We start from the raw sequence: 24,106 nt of genomic DNA, 5'->3' as shown, positions 1-24,106 counted from the left end.
AGGGGCTCAAGGTTGACTCAGCCTTCCATCCTTCCGAGGTCAGTAAAATGAGTACCCAGAATGTTGGGGGCAATATGCTAAATCATTGTAAACCGCTTAGAGAGCTCCGGCTATAAAGCGGTATATAAATGTTATTGCTATTGCTATAACAGTAAATCACAAATGTATCAAAGCCATGGACTCCAAGCCAGGAAACAAAACATTTGGTTATTTTATTAACGTCTGACTGAGTTCACAAAATAAAACGCCCAAAGAAACTTAGTTTGTGGTTATAACAATATAGGATTACAACCTGATTGACTTCCATAACAGGTCTTTAAGAAAGAGTGGTACCGGAGGGTGAGATGCCTGTCCGATTTGTTCAGTTCCCGGAATATTTCACAGTCCATCCAACTTTGTTTATTTCTTTAATGCACAACCAGAGCCTTGCATACCACTGTAGGGAAAAGTCAAGCTGAGAGACCTCAGCTAGGGATGATGAGAGTTGTAGTTCAACAACAGCTGGAGAGCCAGGGTTGCCTAGCCCTGCTTTAGTCCTCCTAACCCTGTATCATCCTTAACCACAGGTCAAGCCCATGGGTATCAGATTTCACCAGCTTGCTCTGGTCTCTGAAGAAAGTTGGGGGAGGGAGTTATAGTGGGCCCTATCAAGAAATCCTACAATAATAATGCTATGCATTTTTGTGTATGACTGGTAGATCAAGAATGAAGACAAATATAATAATTAGAGATTTTGTGTAAGATCTGTCACCATGGTATAAGCTCAGCTTTATCTCAGCCTCATAGTTTGCATGATAGATACACATTCTGCTAAGCTGGATGCTAGATGGGTTGTCTGTCTCCCCACCTCATGCAGGCTTCAGGTGGTTTACCCACTTTCTTCTTCTTCTAGATAAATTGTCATAAGCACATTTATTCATGTATATGCACTCTTTGTCCGCCTCCACTGCCCCTGGAACATTTAAAATACAGTTGCAAAACTGTTCTGGGTACTGGGGTGTGTGATTGGGGGTATATGTTTGTTTCTTGATTACATCACAGGTGCTAGCCAATCAACACTGTACACAGTCAGGTTTTCCTGCAAATTCGTAAAAGCTAGATCCTAGAGAAGAAACTATATAATATGTTTGTATCAAATGTAGTGAGGACACTTTCCAACTGGTCCCACTGCTCTATACATGTTATGTTTGTGTTCATCTCATGCTGAGAAGAGAAAGTAGAAGCAAGAACAAGTTCTGAAAGAATGAATTCACAAACCTGGCAGACACACCCTCGATGAATATCATTGAAGGAAACATTTAGCATTACTTATGGCTCAGAATCAAAGTTCCCAATTTCCCAGCACACTAGAAATCAGGAATGGAAAATATAATGGAGAAATATCAAGCAAAGATGATAATATTATTCCCTTGGGATACCAGAATGCAACCTCCGCTGTTTCAATTACTCTCCTCCTATTAAAGCCAGATCTTCCACACTGCAGAGTTAGTCAGTTCTCTGCACCACCTAGTAAACCTGAAATGGTTGTATAATGTGTCAGCACCCAAGAATCAGGAGACTACAGAATTCCCCCCACCACATTGTCTGCAGGATAAATGGAGAGAGAAGATTCTGAATTGGAAAAGGTCTGTTTGAAGTAGGCTCATAGAAACTGAAGGCGAAGCGTGGCCCTTTAAAAATCATGGCTTCTCTGGCTTCTCTAGCTGTAGATCAATGACTTTGACGTTGCCTATGTCCTGGTAGGTGGCTTGCAGCCCCCGTGAGATGTCCTCATACATGGAGCAGTCATCCAGGTTCAGCCCCTAGGAACAGGGTGGTGGGGGAGAGGGGAAAAAAACAAAAGGACTCACTATTCTTAGGCTGGAATCCTAAGCAAGTTTATTAGAAGGTAGGTATTCTTGAACTCAGCAGGGTTTGCTTCAGAGAGAACGAGCTGTTAGGGCAGTGTTCATTGTAAGGCAGGGGAGAGGGAGCAGCAATCCCATCAAAATTAAGTGTGACTTCATGACTAGCTGTTTATTAGGCCTGTGTAAAGCTTCAGCCGAAGCTCAAAACTCTGCACAGTCCCTCTAGCACCATGTGAAGAAGGAACCCCACTCCCTATGCTAGGCAACGTGCAGTACTGCATGGTGAGGGTGGTCATCTGAGGTGACCATTCTTGTCTTGCAGTATTGCATTTGCATAGCATGGCAGTAGGGGGCAGGGGCATAGCTAGGGAAGAGAGGGTCTGTGTTCATCCCTCTCTCTGGCAACCCCCCAGAGTGAGGGAGATAATGGAGAAAATAGGGAGGGAGGGAGCTGGAGGGCCCTTAGGAGCTGGGGGCCTGTGTTCTTTGAACCCTTTTGCTCAATTATAGCTACGCCTCTGGTAGGGGGGCTTTCCTTTAAGGGAAAGGAGCCCAAGGCATGATCTTGGAAGGCATTCACAGAGTGCTGGGAAATGTAACCTGCCCCATTGTGTTCTGAGAGGGCTCCATCTCGCCTGTGGTACTGTGCAGAGTTCAGTACAGTGGGAAATGGCTCTTATGTTGCAGGTTTTTTGGCAAAGTGGCTGCAACTTGAAAAATAGTGAAGATCCCTGTATTAGGGCATCATCTTTCTCTTGTTTACATAAGTTTCAGGCCTTCCCACAGGAACATAGGGACATAAGAAGCTGCCTTCTACTGAGTCAGAGCATTGGTCAATCTAGCTCAGTTTTGTCTACACAGATTGGCAGCAGCTTCTCCAAGGCTGCAGGCAGGAGTCTCTCTCAGCCCTATCTGGAGATGCTGGGGAGGGAACTTGGAACCTTCTGCATGCAAGCATGCTGGTGCTCTTCCCAGAGTGACCCCATCCCATCAGGGGAATATCTTACAGAGCTCATACATATAGTCTCCCATTCAAATGCAAACCAGAGCAGACCCTGCTTAGCAAAGGGGGGCATTCATGCTTGCTACCACAAGACCAAATCTTCTGGTCTTGCAGCAGCAAGGAGGGAGATAGTCTGGTTAATGAAGGATGCAGAGCAAATTCAAATTCCAGTTACATAAGGCAGGGGTTCCCACTCTTGCATCTCCTGATGTTGTTAGACATCTGGCCAAACTGTGGCTGGGGTAATGTGACTTATAGTCCAACAATATCTGGGGATGGGCTCCCAAGTTTGGGACCCCCTAACATAAGGAACCACTTTGAGCAATTCAGAAGTGTGTTAAGTAAATAAAAATGGCAACCACTGATAATATTTCTGGCTATTATACCCTGGCTAACCATTGATAACATTCCTATCCCCTGTCCTATTGGGAACAAGGAGCTTCAATGATGATTAGATTCACTAAGTTTTGGTAAGAGATGCCAGGAGGCCTCCACAAAAAGGACAGCTCGGGGTGGGGGGCAAAGGTAGGCAAGTGCCCCCTAAGAAAAGTAGCTCCCCCCCCCAGTTTCCGTTTCAGAAATCTAACATGTGGGATAATGCGCTTCTGGGTGGGCAAGCTCAAGAAATGCATGTTTCCCTTCCATGTCCATGTCCCCATTTTTTCTGCTGCTGCCACTACCCCACAGATATGGCTCATGCCTTTCGCTTGCTCAGTGCCATACTGTGTCAGATATCAGAGGGTCTGCTGCAGTGGAGGGAACCTGCTGGTTAGGATACCTGTGTCCACTGTAGCACCAATAACGGGCTTCATCATCACTTCATCTCCCTCAGCTCTGGAATGTGCCACTATCCCCTTGCACACATGTCTCTCCAAGTTACCTCATACAGGTTCTCCTCTTCATATGCTTTCTTCTTGGCCTCCAAGAGACGCTCATTTTCCCACCTCTTCTGCAAAAGAAAGACGACAACACTAGCAGGAGCCGTGTGGTATGGCAGCAGATCATGTGCTTTTGGATCTATATGATGATGTTGGTTTTCAGGATTATGATAATGTTTCCTTCTTGGGGAGGAGAGCTGGTCTAGTGGTAGTGAGCATGAATTTGCTAAGCAGCATCTGCCTTGGTTTACATTTCAATAGGAGACTATGTGTGAGTGCTGTAAGATATTCATAGGAATGCAGGAAGCTGCCATATTCTGAGTCACATCATTGGTCCATCTAGCTCGGTATTGTCTATACAGACTGGCAGCGGCTTCTCCAAGGCTGCAGGCAGAATTCTCTCCCAGCCCTATCTTGGGGATGCTGCCAGGGAGGGAACTTGGAAGCTAGATGCTCTTCCCAGAGCGACCCCATCTCGAGGGGAATATCTTACAGCGCTCAAACGTAGTTTCCCATTCCAATGCAACCAGGGTAGACCCTGTTTAGCAAAGGGGACAATTCATGCTGGCTACCACAAGACCAGCTCTCCTCCCTTTTGAGACCTCTTGGAGGATGGGTGATAAATCAGTGGAAGAGCACCTGCTTTGCATGCAGAAGGTCCCACGTTCAGAACTTGGCAGCAACTCCAGGTACAGCTGGGAGAGACCCCTGCCTGAAGCCTTGAAGAGCTGCTGCCACTAAGTGTAAAATTACTGAACTAGATGGACCAAAGCCTGACTGTGTATAAGGCAGCTTCCTAAGTTCCTAGTTTACACTACACATTTAAACCCATTTATCTGTCACCCCTCACCTAAATTATAATTATCTGGGGGAGCTATGGATCACTGCCAGAGAATTCTCATTTCCCCCACCCTCTCAAAAACCATATTACCCAGCACAGATTGGACCAAAAAAGCAGTAAGTGAAGTTGTGCCTATTATTCAGTCACCAAATATTCAATATGCAATGGAAACTTTGGGAATCTGATTGGAGGAAGCCATGGCACTTAAACGGATTGACAGTTTTAAGGGCTGATTCACATAAACAACGACCCTCAACTGATTTGTACATGGCACAGCTGAAATGCATGTTACAACTGGTTTGGCAAATAAGCCATATGATGTCTCTGTCACCTGTGAAGGAATCAAAAGACCACTTTACCAAATATCTAACTGTAGTATGCATGGTATTTGTCTGGGTTATGTCCATTGATGTTCAGTTTGTAGTGCAGATGCAGCAGCAAGCTAAACGTTAGACCCACATTTAGCCTGTGGTATGGTTAGAATGCACATAATGAAGCAACACTGCTGAAACTGAGCCAGGGGTGTAGGGAGCTTGCCTGTGGCTGGAGGGCAAAGTCCTGCCACCATCTCCCCTGCCCCTTTTGATTTTTAATTGTGTGTGCAAAGTATGCATGCCCGAAGCCACTCTCCCTGCATCTGACGTCAGACTAAGAAGCATGACTACTGCCCGGGAGAGGATCCATTCTGACTCTCTCCATTCCTCCCCAATCATTGTTTCACTGGCTGGGCTTCATTCACCAGTTGAGTGTGCGAGGGGGCAAGCAGGTGCCGAGGGCAAGGGGGTGTCTTGGTGACTGAGGGACTGTCGTCCCCCCTTGCGCCATTGTCCCCTCCCCATGCCCCTGAGCTGAGCAGGTCTGGGTATGGTCAGTGCCTAGATGTGAGGGCATCTGGGGACCCTGGCTGATACCCTGACTAACAAAGTGCTTGCGCAACCAACAAAGTTGTACTAGTGCAAGAAGGTGGCATAATTATGCTACGAAATGGGGATTTGTGGAGTTTCACTCCTGCATGCATGTTGAAAAGTGCCCTTTGACACACACAGGAAGCAGGCCACAGGATGGACGGGATGCAGTAGTCTTGTCTGGGGCATAAGGTCCAGGCTTAGCCAGGGCCATTTTGGCAAAAAGACCCAAACCTTCCATATGACAGCCATGGAAAGGTTGGGTCTTCTTGCCAAAATGGCCCCGGCTCAGCCCGGAGCTTAGCTGACCTCCCTGTGCTGGCCTCTGTGCTGTGCTTTTCTCAGCCCCAGGGGTGCTGCTGAAGAGATCCAGAGCCCTGATGAGTCCCAGCGCCACCTTGGAAGGTGCACACAGCGCACTGCCATGTGTGGTCCCTCCCCCCATAGAACTCTATGGGGAAAAGTCTTGCGGAAGGTAACACTTCCCTGCGTCACCTTCATGCCTCCCAAGATGGCCCTGGGATTTGAAAGGGCTCCTCTATTTCCCCTAAAAGAGCCCCACCTGCACTGGGCAATTACCTCTGCGTGGTGCCAGGGGCTGGATTTATTGGGCTGCAGCCAAAGCTTTGCCCAGGCTTAGTCAACGATGAATCAGGGAGCCCCACTTGGGGTCAATGGGGCTGCTGCCCCCACTAGCTCCTGGACCTTGCAGTGAAGAGCACTGTGCGAGAGCTCTGTCCTTCTGCAAGTGCTTCATTAGTCAGGATGTCAGCTCCAGGACAGACAAAAGATTGGATGTCAATAAATTACACACAGCTTTTGCTTCAGGGATGCAGCAACATCCTTTTATCTGAAGGACTCCACTCTCCCTGGCAAGTATCCTGGCAACCTGCCTGTAAGGGTTCAGCAAACTGCCCCTGGGGGGTGGGATTGCTGATTGATTGATTTATTACATTTCTATAACCACCTAACACCTAAATCTCAAGGTGATGTACACAAAACAATAAAGCTCAGTAAAAACAAAACAATTTTAAAATAAAACTTTTAAAAATAGTTTTAACCAAAACATTTTTAAAATCAGTTTTAGCAAAAGGCCTGAGAAAACACATATAAATATTTAAATATTTAAAACCCATTTGATTTCTCCAATGGATTGTTTGCTGGTGATTCTGTAACAGTTTATTAAGGCCTCTGTAGGGGAGCAGAGCATTTTTCAACACAGCAAGCAAAAGCAGAACCAAGTCTGGTGACTGGAAACTGTAGGCATGCAATTTGTGTCTATACATGTGCAAATGAAGGGTGGAGGGAAAGAACAGCTCACCCTGAAGAGCAGAAAAAGACCAGGACCGATGGCAAAGATGAGTAAGAGGAAACCCTCTGCGGTGATGATCTTGTTTTTAATGGATTCTCTCATATTCAGCATGGAAGTGGGACGAGGCGCTAGAAGAAAGAAAGGTCATGGATCCAGGCCCCTCAGCTTATCATTCTTTGGCTTTCTCATGTAAAAGGTGTGGGAATACCCAGCACCAAATATTTTTGAAATGCAAAGAGAAGGCAAATTTTGTATTTGAAACAGTGTGGTAGATCTTACAGGTTTATTTGCATTAATTTAGTCTGATAGCTCTCCAGTTTTTGCAAAATGCTTACACATTCCTCCTATTACCAAGGAAGTGGTACATGTGCCATATATCCAGACATGGGCCTGGATACAGAGCATGCCCTAAGCCCTGCTTTAGAGGACCCAACCCCACTACAGATACGGGTCCTAATCCAGCAAATTTTAAATCATACCGGTCACACTTCATTCTAATTAAAATCAATGAAAATGACACTAATGTGCCCTATTGACTTCAATGGCGCTTAAGTGCAATTAACTGTCTCTGGATCAGTGTCCCTGTTCTTCCGTCTCTGCTGAGACCTCCATGCAGCTGCCTTCTGAAGGTGAGCATATGAAGAAGAGCAAGCAAGGGTCTTTTCTCTTTGGACAGTCATGAGGACACGGTTGTCCTAGGAGAAAAGACACTTGCTTGCCCTTCTCTGTATACGACAATGCCCAATATGTGGTCTGGATTTCTCCTAAGAAGTCTGGCAAGCCAGAGGAATTGGTGAAGGGCACAGTAGCTCCTCCAAAGTTTTTGCAGACTTTCAGCTGACATTCCATGCCCATTTTCACACGTATATCTCACGTGGGCTGACAGTACATCATGATACAGGCCAGTAGCATTTTCAGACAGAAACTGGAAGTTTCAACTGATACGGTTGTGTTCACAAGAAACTGTTTCCTCTCACCTTCGTATACTGTAAGCTGTCATAGGCTAAATACAGTTTAGGGCAGTTTACATGATGCTCAGTTGGACCAGGGTCCTACCCAAGTCTAGGAGCTGTACAAGCTCCCAATTTTTGATCGTCTGTGAGGGGAAAGCAAGGTAGGAGGGGGAGGAAGTGATTGTGTGTAAGGCTTATGTTGGGTATGAGGGGTCCATCAGCAGCTGTACTCAGCTGTTGAATGGGGTGAGAGGAAAAGCCGTTGTACCCAGCAAGAGCCTCACACATGGTCGTTTCCTCCCCCTCCTATCTTGCTTTTCCCTTAGACGATAAAAAATTGGGAGCATGCACAGCTCCCAAACTTGGGTAGGACACTGGCCCTACCCTGTTTCAGATCATGTGAACTGCCCTATTATCATTCACCAACTTTCCACTGCATGTATGTATGTATGTATGTACGTACCCCATTGTATGTATGTACATACAAGTATGTACCCCATTGGTAAGCATCTTAGATTGGGAGTATCTTAGCATCTTAGATTGGGAGTATGTACCCCATTGGTAAGCTTGTTGTCTATTGTTCTGCCAAACAGTAAGGGCAATTTGATCATTTCCCGGCTTTGCCAGACTTCTGATTGGGGCAGGTGTGTGAAATTTCTTACTGCTTGGCAGGGAAACACCCCACACTGGCCCTTTAAATTTCAGAATTCAGAAATGAAAATTCAACAGAGAATTTCAAAAGCAACTTTTTGAAAAATGTTCAAAATTCAGTCACTTTCTGCCAGATTTTTTAAAAAGGTGTGTATTCTTTAGTTGTTGTCTCAGCTCTGTAGGAGATCCACATTTTGCAAAGCAACTCTTGGGTAAGGGCAACGAGGCATGGGAGGCAGTTGCCTTGGGTGGCAGATGGTTGGTGTACCAGCAGGGTGGCAAAATTCCCCCAGTCGCCACCATCAGAGCAGAAGTTTGGGACCAAATTGACCCTTGCAAATTTTATAAGGAGAGTCTTTCCTTACACTCCTTCCAAAGCTTACAAGAAGCACAAGGAGAGACGAGGAAGCTGCTGGCCACCTTCCTTCCTCCCTGCCCCTTGGTGCACTTTCAAAGCTTGCACGGGTTGGTTTTGAAAGGGGCTGGCCCTGGGGCAAGGTGGCATTTGGCATCTTGTCTCAAGTGCCACTATAGCTTGGGCCACCCCTGTTCTTGAGCAATAAAATATATTCATCATATACTCCCCAGTGGCATGCATTGACTCATCAGGCTACACATTAAAAAAACACACACACCCCAAACCACCTTGGCATGCAGGTAAATGCAGCTTCTGAAACAGTCCTCAGACCTCCCCACCTAAGCAGCACAAGACCATCTGTGCCTTTCTCACTGTCTGCATACTGGTCTTGCCAACAGGAGGGTTTGGAGCTTGGTTCAATGTGGGTTGCCAACACTGAAGTAATTGTGTGCTCCCATGCCAAGTTGGGAATCCTGGATCATAAGCCACCTTGGCGTGGGTTCATATAGTGCTGGTAACCCACATTAAACCTAGATTCAAACCACTGTGTGAACAAGGCCATCAATTTTGTGGCCTAACTGGGCTAAAGATCTAAGATAAAACATGAGAAACATTCCCTAAAGATGCTGAATGATTTTTAATTGGTTCGTACCTGAAGGGTTTGGAGCTTAAGAATGCTCTTCCTCAGAGGCAGTTATCTACTATAATATCTTTCTTTGAGGACTGTAACTGTCTGTGGGAGACACAGATATCCCTACTGATGTGGGGTGCAACCCACAAAGAAAGACAGAAAGGCAGTGCACATGATCATAAGTAGGGTAGGAGAAGCCTCCTCCTTGAATTTGGAAGTGGCACGCACTCCTGTTCGCCCATCATGTGTCCATTGAAACCAAGGAGAACTGGTCTCGTGGTAGCAAGCATGAATCGTCCCCTTTGTTAAGCAGGGCCTGCCCTGATTTGCATTAGAATGGGAGACTATATGTGTGAGCACTGTAGGGGATGGGGCCGCTCTGGGAAGAGCCCCTGCCTGCTTGCATGCAGAAGGCTCCAAGTCCCCTCCCTGGCAGCATCTCCAGGTAGGGCTGAGAGAGACTCCAGCCTAAAACCTCAGAGAAGCCACTACCAGTCTGTGCAGACAATGAGCTAGATGGACCAGTGGTCTGACTTGGTAGAAGGCAGCTTCCTATATGTTTCCAGGTCAGAGGTGCTGTCAGTGATGATCTGCTAAGAAGCAGCTGGATCAGAAGACTCCCTCCTATCCAGCTGCTGCTTAGCACCTCCGACCTTGGTTTTAAGTGACACATGAACAGGAGCATGCACAACTCCCGAATTAGGGTAGGAGGCTTCTCCTACATCCTACTGCACTTACAATCATGTGAACTGCCCTAGAATAGTATACTACCATCTCTGCTCTGAGGAACATAGGAAGCTGCCATATGCCTTGTCAGACCCTTGGTCCATCTAGCTCAGTATTTTCTACAATAAACTGGCAGCGGCTTCTCCCAGGTTGCAGACAGGAGTCTCTCTCAGCCCTATCTGAAGATGCCAGGGAGGGAACTTGGAACCTTCTACATACAAGAATGAAGATGTTCTTCCCAGAGAGGCCCCATCCCCTAAAGCAGGGCAGCTCAACTTCAGCCCTCCTGCAGATGTTGGCCTACAACTCCCATAAATAATCCCTGCCAATTGGCCACTGTGGCTGGGGATTATGGGAGTTATAGCCCTAAAACAGCTAGGGGGCCTAATTTGAGCAGTCCTGCCCTAAGGGGAATATCTTACAGTGTTCACACATGTAGTCTCCCATTCAAATGCAAACCATGGTGGACCCTGCTTAGCAAAGGGGACCATTCACGCTTGCTACCACAAGACCAGCTCTCCTCTCATTAAGAACATCCTTAAGCGCCAAACGCATCAGGCAATAACTGAATAAATAACCGACTAATATTCATTCAGCATCTTTGGGCATTTGTCCCCCTTTTTATTTTGGCTGCGCCATTTCCTGCCCCACTTCTTTCTTTTTCCTAGAGCTCAAAGCCTAAACCTAGCTCATCAGGCTGCAACAGAAACCACCCCTTTGCCAGATAACAACCCACCCCCCATAGGGCACAAAATTCTCACTCACTCCGGACCCAGAGGTACGTGCCACACGAGGAGTCAAATGCAGTAGCAGTACGGACAGAACAGTAGTATACGCCGGTGTCATTTATATTGGTTGGATCGAAGGTGAGCTCTGAGAACCCATATGTAGTGTTCACCGTGACCCTGCTGTCGTTACCAGGAAACTCAGCACAGTTGCCAAAGAAGCATCGTTTCCAAGTGACATCCGCATGAGTCGTGGGAGAGAACTCACACTTCAGAGTGGCAGAGTGGGCTTCGCCAACGATGACAGATGTAGGCCCAGCTTCCACGATCAGGGGAGCGGGTTTTGTAAGGTGCCCCTGGCTCGCCGCTGTTGCGGGTCCTGAGTAGTGCTTCTGAGCAGAGCTGCCTGTCATTACGGACCCAGAAGTCAGGCTGGTGTTGCTTGTGTCACTTGCTGTTGAGACCATCAACTGCCCTATGCTCGCAAATCCTTCATTTCCAGTGGTGGTTAGATCAGTACAAAAGAAACCTGGGGAAGGGGGAAAGGTTAAGGAGCCACGTTTTCAAGCCTGGTCATCCAGCTCTCTCAGAGGTAAGGCCCCTAGCCATAATAAGCCATAATAGCCCCTGGTGGCACAGTGGTAAAACTGCCACCCTGTAACCAGAAGGTTGCAAGTTCGATCCTGACCAGGGGCTCAAGGTCGACTCAGTCTTCCATCCTTCCGAGGTCAGTAAAATGAGTACCCAGAATGTTGGGGGCAATATGCTAAATCATTGTAAACTGCTTAGAGAGCTTCCAGCTATAGAGCGGTATATAAATGTAAGTGCTATTGCTATTGCTAATAAGAGCAATGTCCAAAAATGTCAAACATGTGTCCTCACAAACCCCACTGTACAAGATGGCACTCACAAATTTTCACTTTGAATCTGGCCCTATAGACTATGGAAGCTTATAATGATGGCTGAACTGCCAAGCGAGGGCTCAGCCAACCAACCAATCACCTTTTTAAGCTACCATACCAAGATAATAATGAGGAATTCTCACACATAAGAGAGGAGAGGAGAGCTAGCAGGTCTTGGGGTAAGTAAACTAAAGTGTGCAATCAAGTCAATTTCGACTCCTGATGCCCACAGAGCCCTGTGGTTTTCTCTTGGTAGAATACAGGAGGGGTTTACCATTGCCTCCTCCCGCACAGTATGAGATGATGCCTTTCAGCATCTTCCTATATCGCTGCTGCCCGATATAGTACCAGCAGGGATTCGAACCAGCAACCTTCTGCTTCTTAGTCAAAGCATTTCCCTGCTGCACCATGGTCTTTTGGTAGCAAGCATGAATTGTCCCCTTTGCTAAGCAGGGTGCACCCTGGTTACATTTGAATGTGTGAGTGCTGTAAGATATTCCCCTTAGGGGATGGGGCTTCTCTGGGAAGAGCAGCTGCAAGCTTGCATGCAGAAGGTTCCAAGTTCCCACCCTGGCAGCATCTCCAAGATGGGGCTGAGAGAGATTCCTGCCTGCAACCTTGGAGAAGCCGCTGCCAGTCTGTGTAGACAATACTGAGCAAGATGGGCCAATGGTCTGACTTGGTTGGGTAGAAGGTTGCTTCCTATGTTCCTTCCTATATCCCTAGCTCTAAGCTGAGAGAGCGTCTCACATTTTGGCCCAATAGGGATGCACATAAAAACAAGTTGCAAAACTGACCAAATGAACATGGGTCAAAAAACGAACAAGGGTCTGCATCTGAGGACCCCTTTGCGTTTGAGGGTCAGGCCAAATGGCCCTCCTGGCCTCCCCCCCACCCCGTCCCATCGATTGGCCCTGCTGGTTAATCCTAGTGCAGGAACGGACTATCTGATAATCGGTCCCAACCTGGCAGCACCCTATGCTATGTACGGATTGGAAAGTGGGTTGGAAGGATATTGAGGAATTGTAGCTCAGTGGCACAAGACATGCTTTCCAAGCAGTCAGTCCCAGATTCAATCCCCAGCAGCCTCAGCTAAGGGTGGAAAAAGCACTGTGGAAAGCCAGTCCGTGCAGACGAGACTGAGTTAGATGGCACAGTGGTGTGTCTCTATATAAGGCAGCTCCCATCCGACTCACAGAAATAAGGAAGCTAACTGTAGTGGGTTTGATTCAGTGTCTTTTACAGTAGCCAAGGGGTTCTCAGACTTTCGGTCCCCAGATGTATTTGGACTACAGATCCTCCCATGGCCTTTGGCCATCGGGGTTGGGGATGATATGAATTTAGTCCAACAACATCTGGGGGACCCGAGCTGGAGAATTTGGGATGCGGCTGTAGCATCTGCTCTGAATGCAGAAGGTCCCAGGTTCTGTTCCTGCCACCTCCAGGCATAGCTGGGAAAGATCCCTTTCTGAATCCTAGGAGAGCCACTGCCAATCAGTGTAGACAATACTGAACCAGATGTACCAATAACCTGATAAAGCAACTTGCTATATCCCCATGTTCCTAACCCCTGGCATGCAGACATTTCAACAGGAAACTTTTCCTTGCATGGAGATGCAGCAATAGGAGAAGCTTCACCTGCTGAATTCCTGGATCTCAGGTTGCTGTTCATGGCAAAAGACAGCCTGCTTGATTTTAAAAAGAAAAGAAAAAAGCTCGTGCCCCCCCCCCCCCGCCCATATATTACAGTGTCTTTCCAATAACAAGCTCTGCTGTTATCTCTCCAAAGTTCCTTCCCTGCTGGTCAGGCCACTGAACCACATCTCCGCCACCTAATGTCCCCTCCACTTCATCTCTCAAGGGCATTGCATAGGTTTTAGTTCCCTTTTCCTCCCTCTGTTGACAGGAAACAGAAGAAAGCAGTTTTTAAAAGGGAACTTTGCAGCCCACCCTTCTGAGGATGTAAAAGGTAAGGGACCTTGCAGGGTGAGGCAGCCAAGGATGCATGAAGAAGGGGGCCTTTTGCTCTCTAGGGGACAGCCAGTCTAAAACAGGCCCCAGTTCTCGGAAGTGGGGGTGGGATGGAGTGGGTGATGGCTCACATGTCATGGAATAGGGCCTAGTGGCTGGAAGGTTTGGTGTTCGTAGCCCACAAAAAAATTATACTAGCCTATTTGCCCATGTCTATGTGTGTATCTTCGTAATTTGAAGCACATCAACAATAAGAAAAGAACCAGCAATTTACCAGTTTATATGCTTGGTCACCTAGAAGAAATTCCTACTCACCATGGATGACCAAGTAAAAAAGGCTATGAACAAGACTTTTATAGGATGAGATCTGAAGAAAAGGGCTAACGGTGCAATCCTATGCACAGTTATCTGAGAGTAAGTGAACACAGGGAAATTTGCTTCAAAGTAAACTTGTATAGAATTGCATTGTGTGTCTGCAACCTTATACACTGTTATTTGGGAGCAAGTGGTATTGAATCAAGTGGCCTGCATCCCTAATAAAATCTGCATTAGATTAGACCAGTGGTTCCCAACCAGGGTTCCTCCAGATGTTGCTGAACTACAATTCCCAGCATCCCCAGCTACAATTTAGGGTTTCTGGGGATTATGGGAGATGTAGTTCTGCAACATCTGGAAGAATCCTGGTTGGAAACCACTGGATTAGACTATAAATATTACAACACTAGAACCAATCAACGTTTTCAAAATGTAGGGATTAATTTCATCCAGGGGTTCTCAAACTTGGGTCCCCTGATGTGGTTGGATTACAACTCCCATCATCCCTAACCACATGGACTTTAGCCATTGGGAGTTGTAGACTAGGGACCCCAGTTTGGGAACCCCTGATTTAATCAGTTAAATCCCTGATTTAATCGGTTAAACCAGGGGTTCTCAACCTTTTAAAACAAGTGTATCCCTTCTGCCACAAACTATTATTGATTTGGTCTGTTATGATTTAATGTTTTTATCTCATGTTTTAATGTTGCTTTGTAAGCTGCTCAGAGAACAATTTGTTATGGGTCAGTTAACAAATAATTGTTCAATTATTTATTATTATTATTATTATTATTATTATTATTATTAGCACAAGTAAAATTGTCCCATTAATTTCAGTAAGACTGTTTATGAGTAACTTAATCTGGTTGTAAGCTAGTGACTGTAGTCACCTCTCTCTCTCTCTCTCTCTCTCTCACACACACACACACACACACGTACGTAGGTGTTGCATTTAAAAAGACAGGTGACTACAGTCACTGGCTTACATCCAGATTAAGTTACTCATAAACAGTCTTATGTGACAATTTTACTTGTCTTCTTAATTATTATTATTTACATTTTATATCCCGCTCTTCCTCCAAGGAGCCCAGAGCGGTGTACTAACATACTTAGGTTTCTCCTCACAACAACCCTGTGAAGTGGGTTAGGCTGAGAGAGAAGTGACTGGCCCAGAGTCACCCAGCAAGTCTCATGGCTGAATGGGGATTTGAACTCGGGTCTCCCCGGTCCTAGTCCAGCACTCTAACCACTACACCACGCTGGCATAATGTTAATACGTAGTGTTAACACTGGCATAGTGTAGTTTTACAATGGATGTAAAAGGCAAAGTGTGCCGTCAAGTTGATTTCAACTCCTGGCGTCCACAGAGCCCTGTGGTTGTCTTTGGTAGAATACCGGAGGGGTTGACCATTGCCTCCTCCCATGCAGTGCGAGATGATGCCTTTCAGCACCTTCCTATATTGCTGCCGCCCGATATAGTACCAGCAGGGATTCGAACCGGCAACCTTCTGGTTGTTAGTCAAGCATTTTCTCTCTGCATCACTTAAGGTGACACAATGGGTATACTCGGAGCTAATTTGCTGAATGAAGCCTGTCAGTCAGGCTGAGGGGAGGGGTACGCAGCTGCAGCATGGGGGAGACAGGAGGGATCTGAGCACCCCTCCCCAGGAACTCTTCAGCAAGTACCCTCTGTTGGGACCTCCCAAATAAACAATTAAATTTGGATGTTTCCAAAACCTCAAAGTAGGTACCTTTGGAGACGCTGAAACAAATCTAAGTTAACTTACATTTTAATTTTAAAAAACCAACCAACCGCCTCTCACTGAGCAGTAAAAGCCATCTTCTGACACTTCCTTTTTCATTTCCCACTAAAGTAACATGCCAGAACTCTATTAGCCTCAAAATATAAATTACAACCCCACCTATTAAAACTGATGAATCAACTGAAGCGCTGGGATGTGGAAACACCTCTCTCACTCAAGCCTGGGCGCTTACAGTTTAATCCTGCTAGCAATCCAAATTTACAGGTGCCTACTTAAAAAACAAAACAAAACACCAGTTGTGCCCTTGTTTAACGGATAAAGCTTTACCTCTCTCCAAAATCAAGGAGGAAAAACAGCACCTGTTAAGCTGCCTACGTGTCAGGATACCCTGATAGCCACCACCCCCATGTATGAACTTTTACTCCCTTCTCTGTCCAAAGATGCCTGCACATTTTCAGAGCCTCCAATCCAGCAGCTTCTCAGCGTTCTTACCTGCAAACAGGCCCAGGAGAAGCAGGAAATAAAGCTGATGTGAACCACTTTTCATCTTGCTGCTGCTTTGTTTTCTTGGAGCGATCTGGTGTTACCTATGGCTGCCCTAAGCGTGCACGCAGCTGTGGCTGTATCTGCCGGACTTTGGGGTTGTTGTTTTCTTGTTGGCGTCTTTCTTTTTCCTCTTCTTAGCAGACACCAGGAGATGTGCCTGGCTGCTCCCTCGCTCCACCCAGCTGAGCTCAAAACCTCAATTTTCGCTAGAAATTTCTTTTAACCAGTAGAAGGGTTGGCAGTGGGCAGTATGGTTCTGCAGGGACCCTAAGCCACAGAAGAGCTGGTTATCTTTTAAATCAGGCTGTTGATGATTAAATCCATAATCTATACCAGGGTTTCTTAACCTTGAGCCCCCAGATGTTGTTGGTCTACAACTCCCCTCATCCCCAGATATGGCCTTTGTAGCTGAGGATGATGGGAGTTGTAGTCCAAAAACATCTGGGGACCCAAGGTTAAGAAACCCTGATCTATACAATTATGGATTTAACTGCTGGTATATTGTTTTCTGGTATATATATATATATTTTTTTAAGTTGATGACACTGTTTTATGTTGAATACATAAGCCACTTGGGATGCTATCTGCAGGAAAAGTGGGATAAAAATGTGTTTAAAGAGTAGCCTGAGAGAAGCATGTGTCATTTTGTGGCAATGTTTGTGAGAAAGTTATACGCTTAGTTTTATTTGATTTGAAAACCTCTCTGGATGAAGAATGACCCTAGTGTCACTCTTGCATGTGTGGTGCTTGGCTTGGCTGTAATGATATCATCAAGACGGCCGCCATCACACAAATATAGAAATAATTATTATCATCATTATCTCAGTAACTATTTGGCTAATTTTGTTGTGTAAGGTGTCACTGGAGAGGTACTTTCACAAGCTAGAAAACATGACCATATTATTTCTGGTGTTTTTATTTGGCGGCGGGGTGGTGGTGGCTTTTTTACATACCAAAGAAGAGGGGAGAAGTGATGATTTCATTGAAATAATGGTATTTATTACCATTATTTAATGGATCTACTGTGGGTCCAATGGACCCATGGTTCCAAACCCACCCACCTCGCTCTCCTGTCCACTTTTGGATGTTTGGGAGACCTGCCTCTCTGCAGTCAACCAGACTGCAGAGAAATGGGGGAGCTGGCTGTGCGGACTTCCTTCTTGATAGAAGGGCAGCCCACACAGCCAATTGGGCTGGAGTGAGGGAAGAGCTTCCTCTCTCAACTCCAGTCCAGTGAGGGAGAAACTACAGTGCCAGTGTTCTGTTGTAACACTGGTGCCACAGAACCGGAGTTAAGGGTGGCGAAACTCCACTCTGACCAAAGGTTCAGAGTGGAGTTTGGGAAGAGAAACCATGGGTCCCTTCTTGCCCTTAATGCCCGTTTCCTCAATTCAGATGTGCAGCTTGGGAAACCGGAGCTGATGGGAACTCTGGTTTCCTAGTATGTCTGAATTTGGCCTTTAATTAGGACTAAGCCAAGGTCCTGGCCAAATAGTTCAAAATTGGTGTTAAAAATCCCTCTCCCCTCTCTTTTTTGGTATTTAAAACAGGGAAGAAGAAAAATAACCAGAAAGCATGTGGTCATGTTTTCTAGCTTGTGAAAATCCCTTTCCAATGACAACTTACACAGCAAAACTGGCCAAATAATTGCAGATGAGATTTAATATTCATGTGATGTGATGGTGGCCATCTTGATGATGTCATCACAGCCAAGTACCAGACATGCAAGAGAGACACCAGGGTCATTCTTCACCCAGAGAGGTTTTCAAATCAAACAAAACCAACTGCATAAATTTACCACAGACTGCCACAAAACAAGCTTTTTGGGTGACTTTGCCACAAAACAGTCACCTGGGCTATAAATAAATAAAAACGGTTTGGTGCTACCGCAGTGCACACATACTCTCCCCTTCTCTCTGTAAAAAGTTATATTCTGCTTTTCAGGCATAATTGGGCCCCAAAGCAGATTACAATGAAAAATCCACAGAAGATACAACCTAAGTAATAATTTGTGTGTGTTTTCTGATGGGGATTGGAGATGGGAGGGTTTGCATCTCACAGTTTCAACTTCATGTTCTTCTTTCTTGCATTTTGAGTCTCTGGTGCTGGAGACGCTGGTGGGAAGAGTGTCTTAGAGGTTAGTCCTCTGCCCCCCCCCCCCATTTTCCAATTACTATATCGTATATCTGTTTCAAAAGAGTTGAAAATGTTATGATCCCTATGGAACTTAATCAAAGTGCCTGAGGGTGAGAGGGAGATGCCAGCAGCCTCCGGAGGAATCCATAGATATGTCAGTTTCATAAAAATCTGAAGGGAAAAACACCTAAGGTCGCCACTTCTCTCCAGCTGCCTCAGTGTAATTCTGGAGTGGAATGTTCATGAACTCAGAATGTTCATGGAATCACGGAATGTTCAGAGACTCAGAAGGTTCATAGACTCGGAATGTTCATGGAATCACGGAATGTTCATGGATTCAGAATGTTCATGGAATCGTCAGCATTGCTGATGGAACTCAATGGCAAGGACTGAGGAGGGAGGGAGGCTTGAACAAAAATAGCCGGGAATTTCTAAGCTTGAAGAATACTCCCCCAAGACAATCACAACCCCTTCTGCTTCTGAGTGGGAAAGGTGCCTAGAACTGTCACCATGCTCAGGCATAGGCTCAGGTAGCACATGCACACCAGGGATATACTGCTACATTTTGTTGCAGGCTCATACTTATTTCTATAAATATACATATACATGCACATAAGCACACCCTGCAACATTCCATGGATGCATCAATGGTCTACATGTTTCAATCTCTTTCTAGACTGCCTCTTCTAAAACGTCTAAAATGTAGTGGACATGGAGATTGTGGAGTTATATCACCACCACCTGAAGATTTGATTACAGAACTGTTGCTTTGACAGCTCCCCATACAAACAGTTCCTTTATACTCTGAGAACACTTGTAAAAATTTGCCAACTTGATAACACATATTTGAATTTTCAGTTCAAAGTTCCTTCTGTGCTCTGATCCACATTTTCCTCCCATTTCTGTAGGCTCACAGTTCAGGTGTCTGGGGCCAATTAAAGCATGCAAATTCCATGCAAGGCATGAAACTGAATCACAAGACACATCTGCAGAAGACACACAAAAATATACCAGAGAGAACTACACTAGAGAGAAAATATATTAGTCTCTAGTCTGGAGACTAGAACATGGAAAGAAATGACAGAGAAGTCCTTATGTATTGCTAACTGGTCAGGAAAAAAACAGATTAGCAAACAGAAAGCAAAGGAGCAAATTCCACCCTTCCAGTCATTTTTGGATGCAACACCACTCAGGGCAGGATCAGATGACCCCCCGGAGTTAAGAGTACAGCAGCTTCTGCTACTTCTACTTCTGTTGTTCCAAAATAGCAGAAAAAGGGAAGGAAACATTATTAACAGGTTTTGCTAGAGCACATGTGGTTATATGTGGTTGCAAGTTCAGTTCCTGGCCTCTCTGGTTAAAGGAACTTGGGTAACCATACTGGGAGAGCAAGGTGGGTATGTGGCAGGTACATTAAAACCATGTCAGGGGACCATGGCTGGAGCAATGGACCTCCCCTGCTGAGCAAAGAGGCACCTTTTAAAAGTGGTGATTCTTTTTACTGAGCAGGGGGAGAGCAACTGGCCCTCTCCATCCCCAGCACAGCATCCCTCCAGTGGCTGTTGCTGGTGTCTATCTTATGTTTCTTTTAAAATTGTGAGCTCTTTGGGGACAGAGTAGCCAGCATGGTGTACTGGTTAGAGTGCTGGACTAGGACCGGGGAGACCCGAGTTCAAATCCCCATTCAGCCACGAGACTTGCTGGGTGACACTGGGCCAATCACTTCTCTCTCAGCCTAACCTACTTCACAGAGTTGTGAGGAGAAACTTAAGTATGTAGTACACCGTACTGGGCTCCTTGGAGGAAGAGCGGGATATAAAATGTAAAATAAATAAACAAATTTTAAAAAACTATATTTATTTATTTCTATCTAAATAAATAAAAGTTCGCTTTGGGAACTTTTGTTGAAAAGCGGTATATAAATATTTGTCGTATTCGTATTCCTTCATATGGAACCCGCAGGTTGAGAGGCAGCAGGCCTCTGGATACTGGTTGCTGGGGGGCCAATGTGGGAGGGAACGGTCACCTTCCTGCTCTGCTTGTGGGTTTCCTGGAGACATGGGCAGCCCAAGCTCTTGTGGCACCTGAGGAAAGGTGCCCGATGCTGCCTGCTCCATGGCCCTGGTGGGGCCCAGCCCCCTTTCAAAACCTTTGCAAGCTTTGAAGATGGGGGGCAGGGAGGCCTCTTCTCTCCTGGTGCTTCTTGAAAGCTTTGGAGGCCCCTTGCTGCCTTGCGTCCCAATAATCTGCTGCTGGAGGCGAATATCTCGGCTGGCCTCATGAAAGGGTCGCCCTTGCCTTGAAGCATTAGTTAAACCACTGTGGGAAACAGAATGCTGGACTCAGGGCTAGGGATGTGCACAAATCACGAAGGGACATCTTCAAGAGCAAGGAGAGCAGGTCCATACCTGTTCCTCTGACGCATGCCGCAGTCATACCCCCCTGCCCCCCAGCACACCCATGCAGCAGTGGCCACGGCACACACATTTGCAACCATGCTGGCCCAGGCTGGACTGGAAGGTCTGATTTTATGTCTGAATCGGGAGACTTTGCCAGTAGTTTTAAGAACTCTGTGGCAGTGGCGATATACCAACCACCTGTTTTACTGAGCTAGCGATCTTGCACCAGGTTGGGGCCAACCAGAGCCTCTCCAGCTGTGGCTGGACTACAACTCCCATCATGCAATGTGCAATGTGCAGCAAGGGTTTATAGGAATAACAAGCTGGCAAACATAGTCTCTGGATTAGGAGCTGGCAACTTAGTTACAAGAAGTCCTGAACTGGAAAAACTAGTTTGATGAGGCCATGTAATTATTAAAACAAACAAACAAAAAACCCCATAATGTCATGTTGCAGTATATGGCATCTGTGAAATGACAGGTTATACATGATTGAATGGACTTGATTGAATGGACTTGACTGACAGGTTATACATGGACTTGAAAGCTTGATTGCTTTCTGTTGTGGCCTTATTAGACTCTGAAGGATTCTAAGTAGCTTTGAAGATTAATCTCATTTTTTAGATTTAACTTCGATTAAGACAGCTGGCACTGCGATCCCAAACACATTTATGTGAAAGTAAAACCTCATGAATTTCTATACAACTTTATAACCAACAGGATTTAGGATTGAAACTCAAATCCGATTGTGGGATGCCTAACTTTCACCAGCAGAGGGAGTCCACCACTACTCAAACGGTCTTCTGGCTGATGTTGTTGGCCTAGGTCCTTTTGGCTACCTGCCACTGGATTGGGAACAGACAGTGATTAAAAGCAAAACAAAACACAAACAAAGCAGTGGCGGCGATCCCAGTAACAAACTCTGACTCTTTCCTTCACAGGTGGCTTCTGTATACACTTCTGGATTTGGGTCTAAAAACATGGCTATTTGGGAGCTGGTGTGACCCACCCAGAAGGGAAGTTGCTTGTGGTGTGCTCAGTGCTCCAGTGCATGCATTTGCTGTTCGTTCTCATTTAGATGAAGAAACCCCACCAATATGAAACAACAATAACAATAATAAAGAGCCCAGCCCAGCATCCTGTTTCCAACATGGACAGCCAAGTTCCTCTGGGAAGCCCATAAACCAGGAGTTCTCAACTTAGGGACCCCAGACGAGGTTGGACTACAACTCCTAACATCCACTGTCCCAGTGACAGGGCATGATGGGAGTTGTAGTCCAACAACATCTGGGGACACAAGGCCGGGAGAACCCCTGGATTCCTTATGCATTCCTCTCATTCCTTCTTCCCATGAGCTCACTGGAGGGACGGTAGCAGCTAAATGCAATAAATAAAACAAGCTCAGCCGGTGCCCAAGTGGCTGTAAAAGCTTAACAGCTCACCACCATTTCTGGCATTTGCTTTTGTCCTTCAAGGTCACCCCCACCCCCTTCCCTTGCGTGGGTTCTTTCTAGTTTGCTGGCTGGAGGGCAGGGCCTGAGCTTGGGTTCACTTCTGTACGGCAAGCGCTGTCACACATGGCTCCCCAGATGTGTTTGGACTACAGCTCCCATCATGCCCTATCACTGTGGCAGGGAATGATGGGAGTTGTCGTCCAACAATATTGGGACTGAGAACCCCTGGCATATTTGGCCCTGTTGGAAACAGGATGCTGAGCTGGACGGATCTTTGCTTTGGTTTGGGGACCCGAGTTTGAGGACCCTTTTTGTTCTGTGAGCTACTCTGGAAGCAATCCTTCCCCCACCCCCGAATAACAAAGTAAAAAGATAGTAAACAAGGAAGCCCCCTAAGTTCAGGTGAGCGCATGTCACTCTGTGCCTTGGGGCTGCAATCCACTTGGCACCTGTTTGGGAGTAAACCTCACTGGATGCACTCAGATTATGAGGACACCCCAGTGAACACAGCAGGGATTCAGAGGCATCATTAGCGGGTGGCCTCTGGAGCACAGCCCCCCAGTGAATGGCTCAGGGCCCCAAATCTCATCAGCCCCCTCCCTCCTCCATGACCTCTTCCAGAAAGAAAATGCAGCAACGGAGGCACCACTTGCACTGAGCAGAGGAGAGCAATAATTCCCAGCCTTACCTAGGTCTCTGCTGCTTCCACCTTCATAGGCACTGTATTATTATATTGAACTTTAAGGACAACATCTATATACTGCTTTTCAACAAAAGTTTCTGAAGTGGTTTACATAGAGAAATAATAAATAAAAATAAGATGGCTCCCTGTCCGCAAAGGGCTCACAATCTAGAAAGAAACATCAGCAACAGTCACTGGAGGGGTACTATGCTGGGGGTGGATCAGGCCCGTTGCTCTCCCTCTGCTATATAAAGAGAATCACCACATTAAAAAGGTGCCTCTTGTCTCTGTCCAGTTAGCAGGGCTTTAAAAAACATACATCATTATTTGGGAGGGGAGGGGGATGGTGGAATTTAAGTATCAAAAGGGAGGTTGTGTGTCCAGCTCACAGCAGCTAGCAAAGACCCTTTTGAGTAAACACGAACAAGATTTTGCTATCTCGTTGTTCTGCATGAAGCTTGCTTTTGGAGGCCAAGGACTCCCAAAGTTGGGTTCCCAGATGTTGTGGGACTACAACACCCATCCCCAAGGACCCAACCTTGGGTCCGCAGCAGTGTTCCTTTTAAGGCATGCACACGCTCAAAAATTGTTTCTATGTCCGCTCAGTTCATTTTAGATCCCGCTCAGGTTGGATCAGGAAGGCCCCATTCTGAACGCAGGTGCGCGCACACTGCCTTGATGCTGCCACCCAGAACAAAACGCATTCCGCACACATTTTTAAAAAACTGGAGAGCACACTGGTCCCCAGATTTTGTTGGACTACAACACCCATCATCCCCAGCCATCATGGCGGGGGATGATGTGAGCTGTTGTCAAACGACAATAAATACATAAATAAACGACATCTGGGGACCCAAGGTCGGGAACTGAACTAGGGGATGGGGCTGTTGCTCCGTGAAAGGCCCTGCGTGGCACGCCGAAAATTCCCGGTTCAAACCCTGGCAGCCTCTCCAAGAAGAAAGGCTGGGAAAGCGCCGCATGAATCCCTTGAGAGCTGCTGCCAGTCAGGGCTGGCAGGACTGAGCTAGCTGGGCCAAAGGTCTGACTCTCGGAGGCCGCTCCGCAAGTAGTACCTATGCAACTCTAGGCGGCTGCAGCAGAGTCAAAGT

General features: G+C 46.3%; 1 protein-coding gene across 3 annotated transcripts; it reads right to left on the bottom strand.

Annotated features, from left to right (window-relative positions):
* Positions 1–188: 188 nt before the first annotated feature.
* CD79A (CD79a molecule) lies at positions 189–24,105 on the bottom strand. Of its 3 annotated transcripts, XM_053267484.1 has the most exons (6): positions 24,071–24,105; positions 16,274–16,594; positions 10,871–11,359; positions 6,796–6,914; positions 3,731–3,799; positions 189–1,802 (listed from the first exon to the last, which is right to left on the bottom strand). In XM_053267484.1, the coding sequence occupies exons 2-6, from the start codon at positions 16,326–16,328 to the stop codon at positions 1,680–1,682; spliced, it is 855 nt and encodes a 284-aa protein (XP_053123459.1). In that variant the 5' UTR covers positions 16,329–16,594; positions 24,071–24,105; the 3' UTR covers positions 189–1,679. The 3 variants fall into 3 exon arrangements, with proteins under 3 accessions (XP_053123459.1, XP_053123460.1, XP_053123461.1); XM_053267485.1 differs by lacking the exon at positions 24,071–24,105 and having other exon boundaries at positions 3,731–3,796; positions 16,274–16,663; XM_053267486.1 differs by lacking the exon at positions 24,071–24,105 and having other exon boundaries at positions 11,099–11,359; positions 16,274–16,663.
* Between the last annotated feature and the right edge of the window lies 1 nt (position 24,106).

The sequence above is a fragment of the Hemicordylus capensis genome, chromosome 7 (assembly GCF_027244095.1).
Source record: "Hemicordylus capensis ecotype Gifberg chromosome 7, rHemCap1.1.pri, whole genome shotgun sequence".
NCBI lineage: Eukaryota > Metazoa > Chordata > Lepidosauria > Squamata > Cordylidae > Hemicordylus > Hemicordylus capensis.
Note: the sequence above shows the minus strand (reverse complement) of the source record. Positions and strands in the feature narration are given on the sequence as shown.

Bases quoted from the DNA above. Each gene is read 5' to 3' on its own strand.
- CD79A (XM_053267484.1), bottom strand. From the start codon at position 16,328: ATGAAAAGTGGTTCACATCAGCTTTATTTCCTGCTTCTCCTGGGCCTG. The intron at 6,915-10,870 runs GTGAGTGAGAAT...TCTTTCTTCTAG, and splicing joins CACGTACCTCTGGGTCCGGA to CGCCTCGTCCCACTTCCATG. The intron at 3,800-6,795 runs GTGAGCTGTTCT...TTTCTTTTGCAG, and splicing joins GTCTTTTTCTGCTCTTCAGG to AAGAGGTGGGAAAATGAGCG.